Source organism: Haliaeetus albicilla, chromosome 3 (assembly GCF_947461875.1).
Source record: "Haliaeetus albicilla chromosome 3, bHalAlb1.1, whole genome shotgun sequence".
In the NCBI taxonomy this organism is placed as follows: Eukaryota; Metazoa; Chordata; class Aves; order Accipitriformes; family Accipitridae; genus Haliaeetus; species Haliaeetus albicilla.
In genome coordinates this window covers 42,202,170-42,226,007 of record NC_091485.1, presented here as the reverse complement: position 1 = coordinate 42,226,007, position 23,838 = coordinate 42,202,170, and the positions used below count along the sequence as shown (strand labels likewise).

Sequence of the window (23,838 nt, the reverse complement as noted above, 5' to 3'; positions counted from 1 at the left end):
AGCAACAACTGAAAACATCAGTGTTATCAACATTCTTCACATACTGAACTCAAAACACAGCACCGTACCAGCTACTGGGAAGACAGTTAACTCTATCCCAGCTGAAACCAGGACAGTGGGTCACTGCTGGACGGGCCGTCACTGCGTGGGACGTGGCTGTGCGGGGCATGGCAGCGCAGGACCTCCCTGCACGGGACGCCACCGTGCGGGACATCCCGGGGCGGGTCACTGCCACGCAGATCCTGCCGGGTACATCCCCGCGCGGGACACCGCCTTGCAGGACACCCCCGGGGACGCGCACCCTCCCCACCTCCCGCCCCCCCCACCCCCCCCACCCCCCCCACCCCCCAGCTCCGCCGCTGCCAGCGGCCCCTCGGGGCAGGGAGCGGGGGCGGCCGGCGCGGGCCGGGCCGGACCGCGCCGGCCGCCCGCCCCCGCTCCCTGCCCGCCGGGCCCGCCCCGCTGCGCTCCGCCGGTGGCGGCGGGAGCGCGGAGCGGTGGCGGGTTCCTCACGTCGGGGCGGCGCGGTGATGGGCGGCGCGGCGCTGTCGGGAGCGCTGTGGCTGGGGCTGCTGTGGGCCGGGAGCGGGGCCGGGGGGAGCTGCTCGGGAAGGTGCTGCGAGGGCCGGGACGCCGCCTGCGTCGGCCAGGGCTGGAGGGAGGGGGGCGGCTACGGGACCTGCTACTGCGACGGAGGATGCCGGCGAGCCGGCGACTGCTGCCACGACCACGGCCAGGCGTGCCCGGGTAGGTGCGTCCGCCCCCCCGGACCCGGCCCGGCCCTGGGGAAGCGGGGCGGGGAGGGGGGGTCGGGCTGGGTCGCAGCCCGGAGCGAGCCCCACCGAGGGCCGGGGGGTGGGCGGCGGGCGGAGCGGGCATCCCCCGGGCAGCGCCGTCCCTTTCGCCAGGGCTAGTGAGCTCGTTGCCGCTGGAGGTTTTCCCGGGGCTTGGAGCCGGGTCGTGCGTGCGGTAAGGGTCTCAGCTGTGAGGGGGCTCTGCAGGGCCAAATTTCGCCCCGGTGTCACCAGCCTCGGGCGAGGGCCCGAGCAGGGGCCAGGCTGGGGCTGTGCGAGGGCAGCCGCAGGCACAGAAGTGGGAAGCGAGACTTTTCCCACCCTGGACGTTTGCAAGGTTTCTGGATCAGCCGTGGTACAGTGCCTGGGCTTTGCCAGTCTGGAGTCCAGTCTGGAGTTATTTTCCCTCTGAAATGTGATGGTACTTACTTTTCACTCGCGCTCATCCCGAGTGCACATCGGTTACAGCAGGGGTGTGGGATTACGGAGACGACAGGGAGATTTATTTAGCATCGTCTGTGTCTCTGAGGTGATTCCTCATGTCTTGCCAAACAAATTATCAATGAAATAATTGGGGATATCCCCAGGGTGAGGTTTTGTCCTCATTTTTAGGGGCAGGAATCAGCAAGGATCCACCGTCAAGGCAAGGACTTCAAAATGAGCATAGGGGAATGAGTGAGAGGGTCCTCTGCCAGGCTGTGGGGGAAGGCCTGGCTCCCAGGGGAGCCGTGGCGAGGAGGAGAAAGTGGCCCAGTTCTACCAAACTGGACCCAGCAGCCTTGTAGGTATTTATACCCGCTCTTTCCGTGGTATTTCTACCCTTTGCAGTCCTCACAATTTGTCCTCCCTCCCTCCCTCTGCGATGAGGGACACAGCCCTCGCTTTACAGGTGCAGCACTAGCGCTCAGCCTAACGTCTCTTCCCAGCTGGCTGGACGCACGCCAGCCTACAGCCAAAAAGTCACCAGTCCCCGCTGTACAGGCCGGCTAATTAGGGTGTATTTAGCAGGCTCAGCACCCTGCTGACATAGCCACATAGGTTTGGGAAGGGGAGTACGACTCTCGGACGGCATAGACCCGTCCTAGGTGATGTAAAGCTGCACAGAAAGACTCGGCAGAGCAGAACTCTGACCCCAGGTCTCCAGAGGAAACAGGGTCAGTTCTCTCACCGCTAAATAATCTCTCCAGAATAAGAGAAGCGAAAAAAACATGCACCATGTGGTCTGACAGAAGGTCGCATCTTTAGAATTAGCATTGTTTTATATATTGATCTTTTGTTCAGGAAAATCAGTAGGGGCAGAACTGACAAGATGCTTGCTTGTCATATAGTCACAGCATATTGTGTCTTTTCAGTAAATCAAATGTTTTTTAACATTCAAGTATAACAGGAGAGAGCTAATAAAGGTGCGTAGTGTTAGCGTTAAAAGGGAGCTGCAATCCAACAAAAATTTCTATGCTTTTCAAAAAGAAGCTGAACCTTGTGCTTGTAAAGTTCTAGTTTAGACACTTCTCTTACCATGACTTCTGGCACCTGATGATGCCCCGTTGTTATCGAGATGGTGCTCTTTGTCTCAAGCTCAGTGGTGGTTGCCTCGAAAGGCATGATGTGTTTGTGCTGCCTCTCTTTTGTACCCTGCGTGGACAGTGGCTGCTCTAGATCCAGGCAGGAAGATGGAGTCTCAGTGAAGTCTCTCTGTCTCTCTGTCCCCTGCACCAGAGCTGGAATTTGCCAGTCTCTGGTGGCCCAGTTCAGGGAGCTAAACCCTCAGGAAACTATTTCTGTTTTCTCTATTGCCCATTTCTGGCTGGTTTGACTCCCTGCCCTGCCTCGCTGCTGGGTTGTGTGAGCACCAATGCTAGTGCAAGCAAAGGGAGGACATTTTCATGGGTGTAGCGTGGGAGGACAGGACTTTGGCAGCCTGCTGAGGTGGTCCTGTACTTCATACATCCCCAAACTACAGAACTGATCACAAGAAGTTGTTCTTTTGAAGGCAAATGATCATATATACCTTCTATTGCAAGCAGCCAGTAAGTTATGTTTTGTATAAACAGAAATCCCAAATACTTCCAGTGGGAGTTTGTATCAACTTAGACGAGCATGGTCAGAAATTTTAAAGTCGTTTTTGTTCCTGTTGGATGTTGAGGTCTCACCATTGAGTGTTTCTAAAGTCTGTTTGTGTGTTGAATGACACTGAGGGGGTTTATTGGCGTAATTCATTCTGAAATACTGTTTGGAACGTAGAGTTCAAAAATTTAAAATAGAAATGTGAAGAAAGGTGACCAACGGTTCTTGTGCTACAGCTTGTTTGTCAGCCTGTTCGCCACTCATGAATTCAGCACTGGCTGAAATGACATTTCACCCTTTTGCAAGTATTTAACAGGACGAAGTATTTGGGGAAAGTGTAAAGTGCCTCAAGTGTATGTACTGAAGAAATGTGTTACGAATAATACGAAAACAATGCTCCAAAAGAATAGAAACTACTGAACGGAGAGGCGTCCTAAAGCTGCCAATGCTATGGTTAAATTCTGTCATGCCTAAACATTGTCATAGGTCTGGTACTTTATAAATAGATGGCTCGGCAGAAGTCCATGGGCTGCTGAACCTAGGTCCAAGGGTTTTTAAATAAATTTTCTTACAGGTCTTTTAAAATAAATTTCCTTATAGCTCTAACAATGAAGAAAGAGTATTTTTGTACATAGAAAGCATTTTAAATAGAAACTACTGGACAATGAGAAAGCCTGAAAAAGGAATGACCTCGTCATTTGAATGGAAGTGGTTACTCTGAGAAAATCCACAAATCCTTGTGCGCTACAACATACATTTTGCAGTGATTCAATGCAGAGACTGTAATCCTCTTTTTTCTGGAGATGGGTAAAAGTTGAGTGTGACTCAGAAAAAAATCTATGATTCACAGTGCTGTAAATGGGGAAAAAAAAAAAAGTCCTGACCACTCAAGCTGTGTTCCATATGATAGCAATATAATTTTTCTGTGTATTTTTGAACTTCCAAGTGTCATCTTAGTTTTCATATTTTGGTAGGTACCTGAGCACAAATCCTGTCCTTCGGGTTCCTTTGGCTTGCATCCTTCTCATTGTTTCAATAAATCATCATCTACCATCATTGTGTTAAGTAAGCTGGACCAATAGTGACATAGACAGAGACCACAAAGATGTAGCTATGGCCCCCCGATACTTCTTTTTGTATTTCAAGAGATGGCGCCATTCCTTTTATGTCAGTTCTGGGACCCGTTCTCTGTCATGCTAGGGAATTTGACATCTTTCCAATAGGCACAAAACTGATGTACTGTCCCTTAATAGTTGATGGGTACTGACTTCAAGAGCAACATTATTATCCCACTGGCTAAATTCCATTCTAGCAACCCAATATTCTTATTATTCCACATGACTAAGACAATTCATACTTCTTGTTCTAAATGTTGATGACCCTAAAATTGCCACGTATTGCTGCAGATGACCAATATTTAACTGTCAGCTTGGTTTAGTTCCAGTAAGATGTGAAGTCATTGCTTTATTTGTTATGCAGCTACTCAGTCCCTTGGGGAATTTTCTGCGTGGAGAATGTGATGTTAGACCTGATGCTATCTGCATATCAAGGTGCTAATAGGAGATTTAAATTATGTGGAAATTCTTACTTCTGCAGGTTATTCATACAGCCAGCTTGGAAGAGAGTCAACAGATAAGGAAACTGGGCTACATGACATTTACTGTCCTTTGGGTACTCTAGGTAGAACTAAGACGTGTGATCAGGCATTGAAGTCTATGCTTGTATTATTAAATAAAGTGGGGCCAGGACTGTTTTCTGGCCCTGCAGCCAGGTGGCAAAGAGACTGTGGTGTCCATACTACATTTAGCACTTGTCCTGGCTAGCCCATGGCAGGGTCTAAGACATTTTTACTGTCACTGGTTTTCTTTTTTTCTAGTTCAAAATTCTTGAAACAAATGTCTGAGTGTTGTACTGCACCACGGTAAAGCGGTGCCTTCACGGCCGCAGAGGCTGTGCCATCTGCCTTGGGGTTCCTAGATGTGTCCGAGGGCAGTGCCTGGTGGTGCAGTGCCAGGTATCTGCATGTGGCAAAGGGAGCCATATGCTTTTTCCATGTTATTTTCCAGTGCTGTTCTACAAATCCTACCCAGAAGCTGTCTGGGAAGGTGTTTATCAGTAAGTAGAAGAAAATGACAGAGAATGCTAATGGTTAAGCAGGATGGACGGCTGGTGCCTCAGTGCCCAGGGTTGCTCTGTGGTTCTGTGCCAGTTCCTTAGAGCACGGGATGCAGCATCCTTGGCCACTCGTATGCCTGGCACTGCTGGGCCACTCAAAAGTGGGCAAGTTTGGTCAGAACAGGTGCACAGTGAGAGGAAAGGAGGGGAATTGTAATAGTGCAGTATGGACATCTGCCGGGTAATCTCTGTCAGGGGTTTTGTCTGCTTTATGATGTCTGTAGCACTCCAAGAAATTAGAGATGTAGTGACAGAGCAAACCCAGCAGTTTCAGTGTCTTATGAAAAGAGTCACAAACACCGAAGAAGTTACCACATTTTACTCTTTTTTCCCAAAGTCTTGTACTGGCAGAATCCCAGAGGGCATAAAATATTTTCCTGAAAGAGTAGTTTGGTCCCATCATTTTCCTGCAACACTGACTCAAGTACATAACTAGTGGTTAAGCTGTTGTTGTGGTTTAACCCCCGCCAGCAACTAAGCACCACGTAGCTGCTTGCTCACTTCCCCCCCATCCAGTAGTATGGGGACGAGAATTGGAAAAAATAGTAAAATTCGTGGGTTGAGATAAGAACATTTGAATAACTAAAGTAAAATAAAACATAATCATAACAACAATATAATAATAATAATGATATTGATGATAATAATAATAATGGTAGTAGTAATAATGGTAATAGTAATAATGGTAATGGTAATGGTAATAGTAATAGTAATGAAAAGGAACATAAAAAAAAGAAGAGAAATAAAACCCAAGAAAAAACCAAGTGATGCACAATGCAATTGCTCACCAGCCACTGACCAATGCCCGAGCAGTGATCCGCCCCTCCTGGCCAACTCACCCCAGTTTATATACTGAGCATGGTGTTCTATGGTATGGAATATCCCTTTGGCTAGTTCGAGTCAGCTGTCTTGGCCATGGTCCCTCCCAGCTTCTTGTACACCTGCTTGCTGGCAGAGCATGGGAAACTGAAAAATCCTTAACTTCAGATAAGCACTACTTAGCAACAACTAAAACATCAGTGTGTTATCAACATTAGTCTCACACTAAATCCAAAACACACTGTACTAGCTACTAAGAAGAAAATTAACTCTATCCCAGCCAAAACCAGGACAGCTGTAAAACTTCTTGGGGATTTAAATTGTAATCAGGAAATACAGAAGAAAAGATCGAAAACATGTGATATGTTCCATTACAAGCTAATGGGAAACAGCATACATGGGAAAAGAAAAAGCTTAATTTAACTAGATAGTTAATGAGAGGCATGACCCCAAACAATTCAGAACCAATTTAAGATAGCCCAGCCATTCATTATAACATATATTTTGTACCATTCTCTAAGCATCATGTTGAAGACCTGCCTTTATAAAGGAGTGGAAAAGCAGAGTAAAATGTGATTCACACTACATGGAAAATAATTTTAAGCTCATTTGCAATGTGCAGTGAAAACAAGTCTTTGAAGAATTGGGGAATTTCCATATCAATAAGAAACTCTAATATTAACACAGGCACACTGTTTTTATAAGACACTGTGTGCTAGTATTTCAATTACATGACATTAATTGTAACTTTATTGAAGAAGCAAGCCCATCAGAGGACAAAAAGCAGCTAATGCTGTTAGGGAAAGCAGCATGGATGAGTACAGAGCGCTGCAGCGTTTTGACTGCTTGTCTCATTTCAGGGTTAAGGAAAGCTGCAGACATGGCCGTTCCCTGCTTGCCCAGCAGCATACCATGCATGCACAGGAAAGCTGCTGCTGCCGCTGGTGTCCAGGCAGAGGACATTCCCTCTGGACACACACACTGGCGAGAGGGGAAGCAGCCTGGAGGAATGCGGCTGACCAACCTGGAGCACATACCAGGTGGCCTGCAGGAAAAGAGGCTACTGGGAATGGACCACTGGTCCAATTAAATGTCCTCGTAGGCCACAAGCTGAGGATTACTCATGTAGGGAACTGGCTGCTTATTCTCAGAGCATTCTTCCTCTTGATGGATGCCCATGTGCAAGACATTTTTCTTACCTGTTCTTTCACTGCTGAGGCTGTGTAGACTTGAAGTTCCTTGTTGGAGGGGTTGTGTTTGTTCCATCCGTAAGCACCCAGAGATCATCCTCATCCAGCACTTCAGGGGTCAACGCTCAGTACAGTTTTGAAGAGCTGTAGTATTCATTTTGACTGCTAAAAGTGAAATTGTTAGGCTGTACAGTTTTTAAAACCAGTGGCTTGGTGTTCATGGAGGTGAGGCTAAGGAAAGTTCAGTTTCATGGAAATGTGAAATGTCTGTGTGTTTTTTACTGTTGTGTACTGTGCTAATGGACAAATAAAGTGAAGGCTTGTGTGTTATGTAGCTTCTTACTCAGGAATAATGTGTCCATCACCTGTTTCTGTATTCTGGGAATCAGGCTGCAAAGCCTTTTCTTCCGTAGTAGATTATTTGTATACACCTGGAAGATATCTGGCATATTGTCCATGCTTACATTAGCAAGGTTGAGACAGAGCTACTCTTTTGCCAGAATATAAAGGAGAAATGCAAGAGAAGGGAGAATTATAAATCAGAAAAATTAGTATGACACTTAATATAAATGAGAACTACAAGGAGCGTGCCATCTTTATTAGATGTACTGCAGAGAATAAAATAAGGAAGGAAATGGCTAGTAGGTAACAGATATGATAGATCTGAGCATTTCTGAGTTTCAAGACAACTGAAACTAAGAGATGCTTAGACTATCTACAACTCTCCTGGAAAGGTTACAAAAAGTGACAAACATGAAATAAGGGCTCATTCTCTACGTAATACGATGATTTAGTTTTTTTCTAAAGAACCTGCATGTTATTTAATCAAAAAGGTGTCAAAGGCCATAAACTGGGCTAAAGGTTTCAAGAGTTGCCAGAAAAACACCACAGAATACAAAACAAAGCATTTTTCTTTCTTTCTTCATCTGAGACCTTCAGTGAGCTCACCTAATATATGTGAATTTAACAGATGAAGAGAGAAGTTCTTTGTACCTCTGACTGTTAGGCTGGGTTAGGAGAGACCAAAGGTAGAAGTGTATTGTACCTGTACTATGGATGCTCTGCCTGAGGGATGTGCAGTTTCTTATGATTCAAAGTTTGCTTGCAAAATAATGGCGCTTTCCTCAATGTTTTGGTCAAGTTCAGAGGAAGTTTGTGATCCGTGAGAACTAAAATTCAGATATCCAGCGGACTATTCTATAGTTGGGAAATAGCAAAAGAAGACCTTAAAATCACATTTTTACACGTTTTATTTAGTATGTTTAAATATCTGCATTGTTGCACAGCTCTGTCTATATCAGTAGCTATACAGACACAGAAACACAACTCCACACATGTCACTGCATTGTTCTGAGACTAAACAAAACCAAAATTATCACCAAAAATTGTCTTTGTAGCAAGGACCGTGGAGCAGGACACCCTGTGTTAAAACAGCAACAAAGCTGTGGCAGTAGAACTTATTTCAGTGTTGAGGAAAAGGGGTTAGAAATCAATCTGCGGGGAATCAAGAAGGCTGAAAGTTTTCCTTAATTCTGCTACTTTATGTTCCAGCCTTTAAACAAAATCTGGTGGTGTAGGAACTGCCAAGGTAGATCAGACCACTCACTGGTCTAGATAACCCATGAGCTGGTCTGCTTTGGGGCTAATGCCGTATGCTTCAGAAGAGGGTACAGAAGAACCCCACAGCTGTAGTGAAAGGTCTCCCTGAGGAGCTGTTTCTTTCTGGACAAGGGATGGAATAGGGAGCCAACCACTGCAGGCAGGTTTGAATGTTAAATTTGAAGATGCAAACTCCCAGAAGAGCATTTAAAACCCTATAAATAAAGGTATGCAAGAAAAAACCAGACACAGTGTTATTACTCAAGCTTTTGAGAGCAATTAGGATGAAGCAGAAGTCTTGACTACTCGTAATGTTTTAATACTGCTTTGCAGCTCTTCCATGTGTTGTAGGGGAGTGGAGTCATTGGAGTGGCTGTGCAGAACAATGTCAACCTGACCTGCGGATACGTAGGCGCTATGTACAACAGGAACCTAAAAATGGTGGGGAACCTTGTCCTGCTCTAGAGGAGAAGGCTGGCTGCCTGGAATACCTGAATTACCAGGGAGAGGACTGTGGCCATGAACATGGTATTCTCTTTTTGATTTATCTGTACATTGTGCCCATCAGGGCCTTCATAAATTTTACTGATGTCAATGAACAGAAAAAAAAAGCATCTCTCTGCAGCTAGCTGGTTAAAAATACAATTTAAAACCTTACCTTCTACTGTCATATTGCTCTTTATTCAATTCTTATATTTTTTTTCCTACTCAGGCTTTTCTTAATTTCTATTAAGTAAACAACTAAGCCGCGTGCATTCCTTCAGTTTGATTTAAGCCCCTCAGAAAGTATCAAATTATCTCTGTGCAAAGTTAGAACACAAATTCAGTACAGAACAGGAAACAGAGCTCCTTGTAGGATTCCAGCTCATCCTGTTTCCTCACAGACTAGATGGCATGCCTAGATGTCTAGATATATTTCTTCTGAATAAGAGCTTAGCTGTAGGGAATGGGGTTGAAGTCTGAGGTTGCCAACATTTTATCACTTTTTCAATGAAGTCAGTCAGCATCACCATCCACAAGCTCCTGATTCATTCACCCACTGTTACAGTAATTGAAATGACTCAACTGTGTCTTGCTGCCTTACCATAACTTTCTTCCTTAGTCCCTGCTTTCATAACTACCTCTGAATATGGTAAAGAAAGAAAACGACGAGCAGCATCTTCTCTCTGGCCTTCAGACAAAGAAGAAGCTGGGTAATCTATTTATCATATGCATGTGGGTCATCTTGTTCAACAGAAAATAGCTGACTACAGGGAAAAATGTAATTAAATTTGCAATAATTAAAGAATAAGCTATAGCTTGTACTGTTTTTCTCTCCTGCAGTTCATTTGCATGTTCTAGATGTTGTTTTTTATTACTTGCTAATTGTCCTGAATTAGACATCAGGGTCATGGAAAGTCTGAGGATAGCTGGTTTTGAAAGCAAACAGTAAATAATGCTAAACCAAAGCCGAGTGTATCCATAAGCCTAAGTCTGAGAAATTAGATATAGGTCTCTGAACAAACAAAATGGGCTGCATGTGAGGGGTCTCAAGAGACCTTTTTTTTAAATTAATTGACACAGGCAGTAAAAAATTTTGTTTGGTTACCAGTAGAGATGGTTATGAAGTTCAAATTAGGCTATTACTGGGCCTGTAACGCTCATACTGCTTTGCCCTATGTTGCACTCCCCAGAACAATAAAGCCCATCGGTATTCTTAAAGCCTCTCTTCCGTTTTCTCTTTTAGCAGCATAGAAGTAAAAACATGGGTTACTGACATCTATTTTTCAACATAATTTAAGAATACAGAACACAACCAGAAAGTGAGATTATACATAAGCACTGGACTGGGGCATGGAATGGAAAGTTTGCATAATGTTTTTAAGAATCCATTAATTAGGTTAGGGTCAGAAACGGACTTGCTAGCAATGATGTCTAACTTGCACTTCACAAATACCACCCATATGATATGTAAGTACATTTGAAGTGTATACCTAGCTTGTGCTTTATCTATCATAACTAATTTAGTACTTTTCCCTCTGAGCAGATACTGTGTGGAATTTAAAACAGAATCACTTTCACATCACTGTGCTTTGGAGAATCGGCCATACGCTCGATGGATGCAGTACCTACGAGAAGGACACATTGTGTGTGTAGCTTGCCAGCCTCCAGCCATGAATACTGACACGCATCGTTGTTCTGGAGATGGCCATAATGCAGATAGGTAAAGAAAGCCATTTTTCTGCTGTGTGTGTCTTCTGTAGCAAAATCCAGTACAGAAGTTAAGACTTCTCAAGGTGTCATTAAAAGCTGCATTTAGTATACCTAAAAAATGAAATGGCTCATATCACTTGTAGAGCTCAGATTTACCCTTTCAGCTCTCACAGAAATTGCTTTTAAAATCTAGATAAAATTGGGAAATAATTTCAATATAAGAGTTCAGTGCTTTGAATGCTTTATTTGCTGTTGTGAAAGAATGATGCAACTTCTGTAGTGCAAGAGATCTTTTTACAGTTATGGGGGCTTTTACTTAAAAACGGTATTTCCTGCAAATCTGATTTCAGGTTTAACAGTGGTGGATCAATACTCCTCTCAAACATATACACCTGGTTTCTAGAACAGTAGTTTTGAAAGTAGATGTTTAATATTTGGAATAGATTTTTATTTGATCCATACATTTATTAATATGCATACTACTTAATACCTGTACAACCAGCTACTCAATCCACCATCTGTATACTATACTTAGGAATACAGTGCCTGCTCCAGAAAGCATTTTAAGTGCTAGATGAGCTAATTAAAGTCTTACATTATTAAGCAAATCTGTGTTCTACAACACAACCTAGCAACATGAAAAATACAGTTTTCAGTATATTAATTCCTCATTTACTGTCATATTTCAGAAGTAAAATCTTACACTGGGAAGCAGTTGGCAACTCTCAGTGCCAAGGAACCTGGAAGAAGATTCGGCAACTGAAGCACTGTTCATGTCCCCTTGTGCATAGCTTTATTTTTACATAAAAGTTTAAAAGACCTTTAAAACAGCAACAACAAAAAGATTAAGAAAATTAACACCAATGCCAAGAAACCTGCATGTTTCTGCTGCATTTTCTGGAACCTAAAAAAAACTTTAAAGGAGTCAGAACTTTGGAAGAAACATTTCGGGAAACTCTCCCTGCCTTAATACAAAACACTAAGACTGATCTTTGTATTAGAACACTAGAAGCATTTTTCCATGTTTGTCTTCTGTCATTAAAGAGCTGATGTTTCTAATTGTAGTAGCTGCTTTTCCTAAAGTTCTCATTCTTTACTTGCACAGTCCTGTCTACAGGCACTGCTCCTACTCAGTAATGAGCCAGCCAAACATTCTCAAGTCTGAGAATATTTACTGTCATCATTAAATAGCAAGGGTGAATAAAAATGAAAATTTGAGAGCTAAAACCGGATTTCAGTTTAGATCCTTTGTTCCTTCCCAATATCATCTAGACAGTTGTTTATACTACAAGTGGGTAAGTATTCCTGCTCTACATTGCATTTTTCATGTTCAGCCAACCTTCATAAAAAGATATGACTAGTCAGCATTGTTAAGGAAGTAGTCTTGCTCAGAACTTCATGTCACTAATACACAGTGTGAACTTTATGGCAGATGAACCTAAACAAGACTTTGTGACTAAGCCTTGGTTAACATTAAAAAAAAAAATTACTAGTTAAAACTGCTTATGTACAATGATCAACATAGAAACCTGCAATGTTAGAGCACTGGCAAGACTGCTATGCAGGTAGCTCAAATCCTTGTTTTGTTACCTATAACTTACCTTCAGTTATTGTTAACGGCATTAAAGAGGCTGCATACTGCATTTTATCACTTGTCAAATACCTGCTATGACTTTTGAATTGTTGGCTTACAGCTGCTCTAGCAGTCCTTGCTGAAGGACAAAGCCTGTAATTTTATCAAGATCCTGAAATTCACAATGTTTGCTAAAAAGAAATTATGCCTTAAGGTTGAGAAAATTTACTGTTAAGACATGCAGCATCTCTGTGGAACCTAAAGACTACTGCTTGCCACTGTTTCTAGGAGCTGCAAGAAGGAACCATAGCATCTGGTGGCAAGAATGAGGAAGGAGATCTGGCTGAGGTCCTGTCCACAATAAGAGTGTGAAACAAACCTTTGTAACTGTACTTTACCATTTTATCTTAATGGAAGCAGGCCTCCAAAACAGAAAGCAAAGAGATTATCTTAATGCTTCCTGAACATTTCAACCTTCAAGAATATATCTCTTCCTTTGTAGCCAGGAAAAATATCCCAGAGGTTTATTTTATTATGACCACTTTGGACAGATGCTTTTCCTTGTAAGGTTCTTGTAAAATAAAAACCTTATTCAAGGATAAAGGCACAGAAAACATCTGAATTGAAGAGATTTCACTTTTAAAAGAATGCTGTGATAAGTTAGTTCAAGCCACTAGATTCACACCAGTATGACAGTGGAAAGTGTGGGTTTTCTGAGGTTGTGGAACTCTTTTCCACACAACCTGAATCAAGAGGGACAGCGTAGTACCATCATCGATTACAGTCTCTCATAAGCAGGACATTTACAGTGACCAACTGACACCCTGATAGTTAATTACCCCCATCAGAGTGTATCTTTGCTTGCTATCACTGCAGACAGTGGAGGGCATAGATGAACCATGTCTCCTGAGCTGTGCTACCAGTGTCAGTATAGACTCATTATTGAGCCCTGAGCTTTCCCTTTCCTGCTGGTCTAGAAGAAGCCACTTCTCAAGACAAGTTATGTGGCACAAGATAATCAAGAAATGTTAAGAGCTAGTACCATACTGTTACTTTTCATGTTTTCCATCTCTTCTGCGAGAAAAAAAGTGTTATTATGCTAATATACCTAAGTTCAAAATAATCTTCCACCTAGAACTTAAGCTTAATTCTTTAACAACAACAACAAAAAGCAACACCTTTACTACTTATAAATATAAAATTACATAAATTATCACATTTTTAACTGCAAAAAAAGGAATCAATTTGTAAAATTAGTAATACCAATACATACATATTTTTTGGTGTAACTTACTGACAGAGATGACAAATCTGACCAAAATTTCAAAGTGAAGCAAATCAGATTAGAATGGGTTATATGGCAGGAGATAAAATGATAAAAAGCTCAATCTGACTAGAGATAAAACCCTTTTAAAATACAGAACACTTGACTCTGTATTAGCCTCTATCAAGCTAAACATGTTGCCAGTCATTTAGTGCCCTTATGTACATAACTGACCTTTCTTAAATCACTGCACGCATTTTCACATTTCAGAAATTAGGTCTTGCATGCAGAAAAAAGGCCAAGCTTTGCATTTAAGTCATCGTTACCCAAGCAAGTAAGCTTACATGAACGTTTTATACCTATCACTATTCTGTTTCATGTTTTAGGACAGCAACACTGCTGGACACTCTGAGACTAAAATAAGTTATTATTCTGAAAAGCTAGACTAGGTCTTTATTTAGGGAAAGATTGAGCTGATTCCTGCAGTCCAAATTAGCCTTGTTCGATCCTGCACAGTGTTCTCCACCGGTCTTTTAACATGACACTAGTTCGGTTGTTGAAGTCACCATGGACCAAAATTTTAGCCCAGTTACCCACTCCAAACTCCCTTATTCCTGATTTCAGTTCCAAGTCTTCTTTGTAAGTCCATCGCTAGGGGAAGAACAGAGAAAAATATTGGATACGTGAACAGAGAAAGGTACTAATGTAAAACCTAAGCTTATAGCAAATATAAAAGCAAGTTTTTATACAGCTCTCTAGTTATTACAGAGTACAGATGTCTGAGGGTCAGTAAGGTCATTTTGATTTCTTCTGAGCACCACAACTTGACACTAAATACAACAACAAAGGTTACCAAGTCAAGCGTTACAACACAGTAGCAGACATCACCTGGAACAAGAACCACATGCTTCAGCATTCACAAGTTACAGGAGGAAAAGAGAAGAAAGAAGACATTGGACAAAGTTTTGCTTCATTCAAAACATGCTTTCCAAAATTGTACTTTATTAGCTAATTGAGCCAAGACAAACCTTGACTGATCCTAGTATGCCTCACAAAAGAGAAATCAAGAGAGATACCATTTACCAACAAAGGAATTTCAGTGTGCTTAGAAAAAACAAATCCCAATATTTAAAATGCTAATAGAAGTAAAATGATACATATTGCATTTGAAAGTGAGATCAGCCATATCCTCAGGTAACAGCTATGCATTTGCTTTTGACCAATTGTTGAACCCACTACTTAATTCTCATTGTCATGACCTACAAGCTTTTTAATCTTTAGGGGATGACATTTCTCTCATAAAAGGAGAGAAAATTACTTGCAGTTATACATCTGCAAGGAATCCCTTCCAATGAAGTTCTCCAGACCAGTTCTTCCTTAGTCGCTTCTTGATACAAATATCTCCATACAAACAATTTTAAGACTGCACACAGAGTGAAAGAAAACTTAATTTTTTAAAAATCAAATACTTGATTTTTAAAAACTTACCTTTAAAATAAAGTGTGAGGGAGAACTGGGTATCAACTTTCTTTTATTGTAGCTTTATAGAAATATGCATATATAAAATAAAGTTTACAGATCCTATATATCTGATCATACCTACTTTTAACTACTGCATTTTTAATACAGGTGTATTACATACAGTCCTTTTTTCACTCTGGAATAGCAATTAGCAACTTTAATATGAAATTATTTTAAAGCAACTTATTCTGCTAGAATCTGATCCTCTGCAAATATCTTCAAATCCTTGCTTGCTTAATATACAACTAATCATACTGATGTATGATCAGCATATCTCCTTAGGCAAACTGAATTGCATATCATCTATGCAAATACAGGACAGGATCCCCAGTTGAAAAAACTGTGTAGGAAAACCGTTTCTAAAAAGTAAGTATCAATTTTTATTTAAAACTGCAGTTTGCTAGCATGTTCCTTCTAAATGTATTCCCCAAAATCTGAAATGTAAAAAGACTTAACTTACAGAAAAAATACAAACTTAAAAATGTTAATGAGATTGAGATGTACAGAGAATTGTACTGTGTAGCTGTTCCATTTAATTTATCTGTGTTCACTTCTGCTTCTTGCACTGGAGATGTCCTGCTGCTCCTGATGGTCTTATGGACCATAGTAAGTTATGAAAGGAGACAAATGGTCAATTTTCACTGCTCTCATGCTGGCATTTCTGTGAGCACCAGCAGATTCCATATTAAAAATCATTAGTTACTGGACTTTTACAAAACCTGCATGTGTTTACATGCATGTCATGAGCAAATGACTGCTGAAAATCCAACCAAGAATCTCTCTTATTTCTGCATTTAACCATCATCTGTGTTTTACTTATTTTGGAGCTGCTCTGAAATAGCAAAAAAGTCAGCATTTTGTTCATAAGAGCACCATGAAATTTACATAGGCAAGTGATCAAAAGCACTGCAATTACTTACTCTTGTTCAGTGTGTGAAAGCAAAATGGTTAATGTCTCATAGGCTTTTGCAGGCCTCATAAGTTAATAAGCATTTGCAGCTAACAGTCATGCAGGTCAGAATGATTTAATTGACAAAGGAGTGAATTATTTGTAAAAGGACGTACTGTCTAGAGCCTCCTTGTCTGATGAATTTCATTCGCTGTTGTTATGTACCATATGCTGCTTATCTGACACAGTTTTGGTAAAAAACGGGTTGTAAAAGTTACAGGAACTCTGTAGCTGCCCCAGCTGGGCAGAGTTCACATCTGCAGAAGCTGTCACTCTGCTGCTCCCTGTCCTCTCCTATAGCCATAGCAATAAACTGCTTCTGCTCTGACCTCATCTAAATTGCAATTCAGGTTATTTCCACAATAGCATCTGGTGCTGTGAGTGGGATTCACATGTCCTTCAGTCGGGAGGATTGCAGGCTGCTCCCTGCCACTGCTTGGAAAGGTACAGGACCTTTTGAAATCCCTGCTGGGGCTTCAGCCAAGGGTCATCTGTAGGCTCCTGCAGCGTGCAGGGCGCTGCTGAGTCCCAGCTTTTAATACAGGTCAGTCCAGTGCCCCACTGCCAGCTAAGAGGGAAGGGTAATTGTAATACTGATCTGGTCAAGGTAAGTCTGGAAAAGGTACTTCTGGTATCTGGTAAAATTTAAGAGAGGTTGGTCAGGAAAGTCTGGGTTGGTTTCAGCTATTAACATGGTATGAACAAGCCAGATTCAGGACAGAGGTGAAGCCACATGCAGCTGCCCCAGCGGGGATTGGCATTAACTTAGCTGCAAGGGCAAGGGGTGGAGGTTTGGTCCTGGATTACCAGTTATCCCCTCCTCTTCCCTGTCTCTAGCTCCAGTACAAGCTTCCTTGGGACCTGATGTTAGCAGTCCTGACCAGCACAGTGGGCCCAGGATAGACATTGTGACCAGGAGGAGGCCTTGTGTGTCCTGTAGCTATTCCTTTGAGTCTCTAGTTATCATCAGGCTGGAATGCCAGCCTGGCAGTAGTGACTGTGAGCTGACACCCAGGCAGCATAGGCACCCTCTGCCTTTCCCTCATCTCCTTGAATGAGTGAAACATTTCACCTTTTGCCTGAAAGGGAGACATCTTGCAAGTGTACACTGGAGTATGACTGGAACAAAGTGCCCATGGGATGAGTGTGTGAGTGCTTGTGTTTAGTGTATCCAGCAGTACCAGCCAGCAAGCAAAAGGACCTGCAAATGCAAACATTTGCGTGCCTGTGAACCTAGAGAGGGGTGTGTGTGTGCTTTCACCAGTGAACATACACCTCTACCAGCCAGAGAGGAGGAAGAGACTTGGCTGGCTGCATTTATGTCTCTCATGGGTACCACGTGTGGGTGCTGTTGAGGGCAGCACCTTGTCCATGGCAGTCTGTGTGATCGGACGTGTCAGTGTCCTCTTTGCCTGTGTCCTGTGTCTGTGTGCCTCTGGGATTTGTGCTCAGCTTCACTACTGGGCAAACCTGCAAAGAGGAAAGCAGCAGCCACATCCCCCAGCCTGGGCAGGGACCCTGGGTCCCCGGGTGCTGGGCTGGGCTCCAGCAGCCAGGCGGGAGGGTCCTGGATGGGGGCTGCTGGAGGAGGCGGCCACTTCTAACATCCCTTAACAGTTTTGTAGCTAGCAGGGCCTGGCTGAGTTGTGAGTATTCCCAAGATTAAATGTATATAATCCTTCTGTGATGGGAGACTGATCCTTTGCTAACGTGCCCATAGTGTTAAGTTTGTAAGCAAACTTCTAGAGCATTGTGGGGGCACCCAAACGGAACCAATGCTACTAAATCCTCAGGTTAATTGGAACAAGTGGATTGGAAAAGAGGTGTTTGTAGAACATTAGAAGAGCAGTAAGAGTTGTAAATGGCTGAAGCTAAAGGCCTAGTGATCCAAATTTGTAGTGTGTGGATGAAAAGAGAGGTTTACCGGAGTATGTACAAAACCTCCTCCTGTAAGTAACAGGTCACTTCCAACTATCAAATGGATAAACAGTGTTGGCTATAAAGCAGGAGGGAAACTGAGAGAATCGGGCTATGGCTGAACTCTCTACAGTTTGAACTTTCAAAGTTGTGAAGAATTAGGTAGAAAGGGAAATGCACAGTTGCAGAGGAATAGTCTCAACTTACAGAGATTTAAACCTGATAAAGGTGAGTAGTAGAACCTAGTGGTACAGAGGAAATTGGTGAATTATGAGGGAACTATCGCCTAACTCTGCAAATAATCTACCCAGTGGAAATGTAAATCTCATGGCTGCTGTCATTAGACAAATGCATACCAGCCCACTTGTGCACAAGGGGTGGGTAGGACAACCCAGGGCCAGGCAGTATGATTGTCAGTGGCACAAGAGGTCTATGTGTCCAAGGACAGTCAGGTAAATCCCTCATCCATCGAGACAAAGTTTGTTTTGTTTTGGTTTTGGGGTTTTTTGTTTGTTTGTTTTTTTTTAAACTTTCTCCTCTCCTAATGACTTGGAACCCTTCTGGGGATCCTTAAAAGATTCTGCCCTTAAGAGCAACAACAATTCAGGCACCAGGGATGGGCCAGGTGACAATTTTGGGTGCCACTGAATTTAAGCTGCTAAAAGCAGCAACAGCACTCAGAGCCGAAAGGCGGGGGGATGTCTCTGGCAGGGAAGGAGCTTAGATAACATTCAGCCTGATCAAAATTGTATTCTGGTTATTCTGCAAGAAGAGAAAATTTGGCATCTACACAAAGTGTAAGCTGAGATACACAAAGATCAAACATCACATCTGAAAGCTGCACTTATTCCAGCTTAATACAACTATCAGTGCCTCTTCAAGAAACTATGATCACTGATAAGCCTCACTAAGCAGTGAAAGAATTAAGAGTGGCAGTAGTTCAGCTGTGTTTCTAAACAGTTAGAAACCTAAAACTTCTCTAAAGTAGTCTACCCTTTATAAAAAATACCTCCTTTTCCCAATACTTCCTGTTCCACAGATCTTTTCCAACATTAGCAGTGAATGGTGTTTTTTTTACTATTATTAAAAGGCCAGAGATTCCATTGGAACCATCTAGTTCTTCTAATTTCTGAGCATGCCAGAAAACTTTCCTAAATAAAATCTTTATTCAAGTAACACAGTTATGCTTGACCTACAGCACCAGATAATTCACATATTTCCAGCAACAGAGACAATCACAACCCTTGTTACTTGTTGTAATGATTAATTACATTTGCTGTTAAAAGGGTTGGGTTTTGCTTGTTTTGCTTTTAAATTTCTTATATTGAGCTTTTTTTAAAAAATAAATTTCTTCAGTTTAACACATAAATGAGGAGCCTGCCTTACAGGTAAACCAAGAGACTGACTCATTTTCTTTTCACTGAGGCATTGTATAGAGCAGTAACTTGCCCCCCTCTCCCCACTAACAAACAGCCTGTGCCCTCTGGGATGGCAGTTACATAGATGCTAGCATTGCACCATTACAAGCTACCAAGACTGGTTGAGAGACTGGACATAATGAAGTACTATGCTTGAGCTAACATAATCACAGCGCCTAGTCCAGAGCAATGTGACATCTGGCTAGCTCAGAATGCTGGCAGAGCAAGCTTGAGCTTGCCAGACTGTGTAGACATATCCTTACATATGTAAAGATCTTGTTACTCCTTAGAGTCAGGTCTACTCTAGTAACCCGTCTTCCTTTGATTGTGCATTCTGGGACTCTGCTCTGTTTCGCTTTTTTTCCTCCAAGTTTAAATACATGGAAATTTTTTTCCACACAAGTCTGACTAGATTCTGAAAACCCAGATTTTCAGACACATTCTTTAATTTGAGCAAACTGTCAGTCAAATTTTAGACAACTCGCAGGACTTGCCATAAATATACAGGATATAAAGTTGAGTACAAACAGTTCCCTAAATTCTGTGACACTTGCATCCCCTAATTTAGGAACGAGAAAATAAAGTACACTTCCTTTCAATAGCACTGCAGATTGTTGTATGCAGCTAAATGAAAACACAGCAATGAAAGGCTGAAAACAGGCACTGAACCGTTGCAATGAAATGCCATTTACAAAACAAGAGCAAACAATGCCAACATTGAAAGAGGGACTACATGGAAAAGGAAGTTCTAGAAGTCAACAGCTCTGACATTCACTGCATTCTTTCATGCATGGAACCAATTTTATAACCCAGATTATTAAGCAGAGGAGCAGATTTATTGTTTAAAAGGCCCATATCATTGCTTTCTATACACTATTTATGAGAGGTCTCACTGGCAGGGAATATGGCATAAATTTCAGACAGACAGAAAAGTCAGCATTTGCTAAGTGTTTAAAGAAACACAGTTCTGAATCTTAACTTCCTTCAAGTTTTTATAAAATTTTCAGTGAGCTCCTCAGTACTATTAGATGTAGTTTTCTATAAATTTAGTCTTTACATTTCAAATAAAGTTGAACTATAACAACAGAATTAAGCACAACTTCTATTTTTTTTTTTCTAGTGAGATGTGTGTACAAGCCCTAGACCTGGATACAGTGCTTGTAACTGACCCCATAACAGACTACCTCAACATGAAAATTGGCGAATATGAAGCTGTCATTAGCTCTGTGCCAGTTGTGGTCCAATTAGTTTAAGTCTTGATGTTGAAAACAAGATTGGTGGAAGTGTGTATGCTTACCAGCAACTGGCTGACAAGGTACCTATCCAAGTATAAGCTGGAATAAAGTAATTGATAATGTTTTTGAAGGCAACAAGCAAATCCAGTAAGTGCTGATATTTATTTTTAGGGCACAGGTTCTATTTGCAGCTTTTAGGGAGGTTCTCAGTGATTTAACTCTTCCTGAGATTTGTGAGAAAGTAAAAAACTGTTTGTATTTAGCAGGGGGCTTAACCTCCAAGGACAGATGAGCTATCATTAGGACCTCAACCAATTTGAGGACAGCACACAACTGAAGATTTAACCAGTACATCACCTTTAGTAAAAATGCTTAAAGAACTAGGAATAAGTACAACTGTCCTCAAGGACAGTCTGAAAAAACATAAGCCCCTCTCTCCCTGTTATATGAAAAATGAAATGCCAAAAGGAACACCAGAAAAATGAAACAGCTCACACCAAAATGCATGTGTTGATAACTTCCATTGTTATCTAAACAGAAAGACTCCATAGTGCTTCCTAAGAGATATTCTCAAGAGGACTTCAACAATGGGTATATGTTTATTTAATATTAATTTCATTCAGAAGCGTTTATCGTCTTATCATAACAATTGAAGAAAATTGGCTATGTGCAAGAATCAGTTTGTAACAGTTCACCCCAACATCAAATCAACTTCAAATTCCCTTTATTAAAGCATACACTTCAGTACTTCTCACCAATAGTGAATTCTAGCATTAGTGAACATAGTAGAATTATTTTAAAGTAATGCAATGAAGCAAGCTTACCCATGAAGAGAACGCAAAGGACTGTTTGAAATGTAGCATTATAAAAAGACCCTATTATTTGGGTTATAAAAACTAGAATAGTTTCCCAAGTAAATATATGTTTTCACTCATATGAACAAAGTATTGAATTATAAAATTGCTAAATCTTTAACATTCTAAGTGGCAAAACAGAAGGTGTTTGATGTTTGCCCAAAACTCTAATGGGCAAACGACATCCTGAATTCTTTAATCCAAAGAGTGGAAAGAATTTTTTATTTTTTCACATGTTTTAAAAAGACTCAGACTAAGCTTTAGTAACAGGGTATTTCAACAAATTAAAGGCTCATAAGCATTAGCAACAATATTTGAGACTGCACAAAAAAAAAAGAGGTACTTTTTTAAAGCAGGAATTAGAACTTAAAAAAATGTTTCAGGAGCTGTAGCACAGCTTGAGTAATGTGGAGGATCTTAAACCCAGGCATTTTGGAGACAGACTCAAATGAAGTTGGGAAAAAAATTCTATGCAGTGCAGATTGATTTTATCTCCATTTAGACTAGAGAATGGGTACAAACCTGTCTTCTTCGGCCACAAGCCAAAGCATCTCCATGTTTTTCCACATTTTGCAAGCTGTTCAGACCTAAAAGACAGTTAATACACATCCAGACCAATGAGGAGTCAACATTTAAGGCAGCAGTTTTGCATTCTACTATTTACATGAGACAAGAATGTACACTATTTTGATATTCTTTGACAGACTGGGAAGATTTCAGTATCTGTTTATATATGAATACATTTTTATATATGTATACACATGAACCTCACCTTAGTCCAAGGACTCAAAAAATAGTTTGAAAAAATACACTATTTTCTACACAACAGAGCTCACAGAAGAATTATATTTTAAACAATAGGTAACAATTGGTACATAATAATGAAACATTGTTATTTCATTTTGGGAAAAACATTTTTACTATACATACTGTTTCCATTTTACATAGAGAGAGAACTGAAACTAAACAGCAATCAGGGCTATGATACTTTGTATACAGGTCCCATCATTTCCAGAGAAGGTGTCAGGTTCTAACTGTGGCAAGCATTTAAGGCACCTTACGAGTCTGTCCTTCCAAGTACAACATGGCCACGTGCAGAAGCTATAATGTCATTTCTTTCTGGTAAGAGGGTGCTAATGGTTTTCAGAAACTACTTAATATATCATCCATGTTGTAAGTTTTTTAAAAGTAATACCAGGAAGATGCACGGACATCCTAACTTTGTGCATTTTACGCTACAATTTGTTTTTCTAAATCAGCCAACCTCTTTAGTTCCCTTCCCCCAAAGTTATCTAGGTTCTAAGTCAGAAAGAGACAAATTTCAGTATTCCTCTGGCAGCTTTCTTTTGCACAGAATACCATAAATCCTAGGAAAGCAAACAAAAACCCAAGTGAATCAGAAAATAGTGAATGATTTTGCAAAATGAGTTGCCACAGCACCTTAAACCATTTCATGGCTTCCTAAATATGGCCCCCACCAAATCTGCATTTGTGCAGAAACCACTGACAACGATTGGGAGGGTTTTTTCACCACAATCATTTTTATATTAACCTAATCACATTGGACAGCTGTTACCAAACCACTAGCCCATTTATCCAGGAGGGTGTGAGGCGGGGCGGGGGCAGAGCTTGGGGGGAAAGTGTTTGACATGACTATTTTGAAAGTGTAAAAATAAGCTAATACTCACTCTGAAGAACACTGCTCACTCTGGGTTTCCGTCCTGGATGAGGCCTGCAAGGAACACAACACTGAAGTAAAAATACACAGAACTTCATGAAATGTCCATGACCAAGAGCAACAACAACAAAAAATAATTTTTACCTTACTGTGGGTTTCTTTATGCCTCCAGGTGGCTGATCTGTAATACTCTGTTGCTCTTCCATTGATCTTAAAAAAAACCACAAACCACACACACCAAAAAATAACTTCCTAGGCAGCAACTTGCCATTTATGTGATTCAATAATATTTAAATGAAAGAAAATCACAAGATTTCTCTACAGAAACAGTGGCATACAAACACTTAACTGCTTCAATCCATTAACCCTCTTAACCTTGGTTCCCTATACCTGGAGAAGAAACATACAAGACATCACACATTTAAGTTGAAGACATGAGGCATTTTGCACATCTATTTTTTCATACCATCTTCACAATCTAGGAATTGTTTCCATAGGTTTTTTTGATCAAGTCTGTCATCATACCTCTCAGATGTAATTGTGTCAGGAGTTTCCCTTCAAAAAAAAAAAAACCCAAAACCCCACCACGTTATGA

At 41.4% G+C, this 23,838-nt stretch overlaps 2 protein-coding genes across 3 annotated transcripts in view; one reads left to right on the top strand and one right to left on the bottom strand.

Moving 5' to 3' along the window:
* The first annotated feature begins 422 nt into the window (after positions 1-422).
* On the top strand, positions 423-11,898 carry SBSPON (somatomedin B and thrombospondin type 1 domain containing). The gene is made up of 5 exons (XM_069779520.1): positions 423-747; positions 8,975-9,169; positions 9,744-9,834; positions 10,668-10,844; positions 11,524-11,898. Exons 1-5 carry the CDS (start codon positions 531-533, stop codon positions 11,639-11,641), a joined length of 798 nt encoding a protein of 265 aa, XP_069635621.1. The 5' UTR covers positions 423-530; the 3' UTR covers positions 11,642-11,898.
* TERF1 (telomeric repeat binding factor 1) overlaps positions 11,059-23,838 on the bottom strand; it is a 25,035-nt gene continuing 12,255 nt past the window's right edge. Inside the window, exons 7-10 of one of the 2 annotated variants that reach the window (XM_069779519.1) lie at positions 23,388-23,453; positions 23,254-23,297; positions 22,088-22,152; positions 11,059-14,322 (exon numbers count right to left, since the gene is read on the bottom strand). In XM_069779519.1, the coding sequence (XP_069635620.1) occupies positions 14,164-14,322; positions 22,088-22,152; positions 23,254-23,297; positions 23,388-23,453 (334 nt within the window). In that variant the 3' untranslated portion in view covers positions 11,059-14,163. Of the gene's footprint in view, positions 14,323-18,537; positions 20,796-22,087; positions 22,153-23,253; positions 23,298-23,387; positions 23,454-23,838 lie in introns of those variants that run through there. The other variant, XM_069779518.1, reaches the window with a different exon arrangement.

Bases quoted from the DNA above. Each gene is read 5' to 3' on its own strand.
- SBSPON (XM_069779520.1), top strand. From the start codon at position 531: ATGGGCGGCGCGGCGCTGTCGGGAGCGCTGTGGCTGGGGCTGCTGTGG. The intron at 748-8,974 runs GTAGGTGCGTCC...ACTGCTTTGCAG, and splicing joins CCACGGCCAGGCGTGCCCGG to CTCTTCCATGTGTTGTAGGG. The intron at 9,170-9,743 runs GTATTCTCTTTT...TTTCTTCCTTAG, and splicing joins GGACTGTGGCCATGAACATG to TCCCTGCTTTCATAACTACC.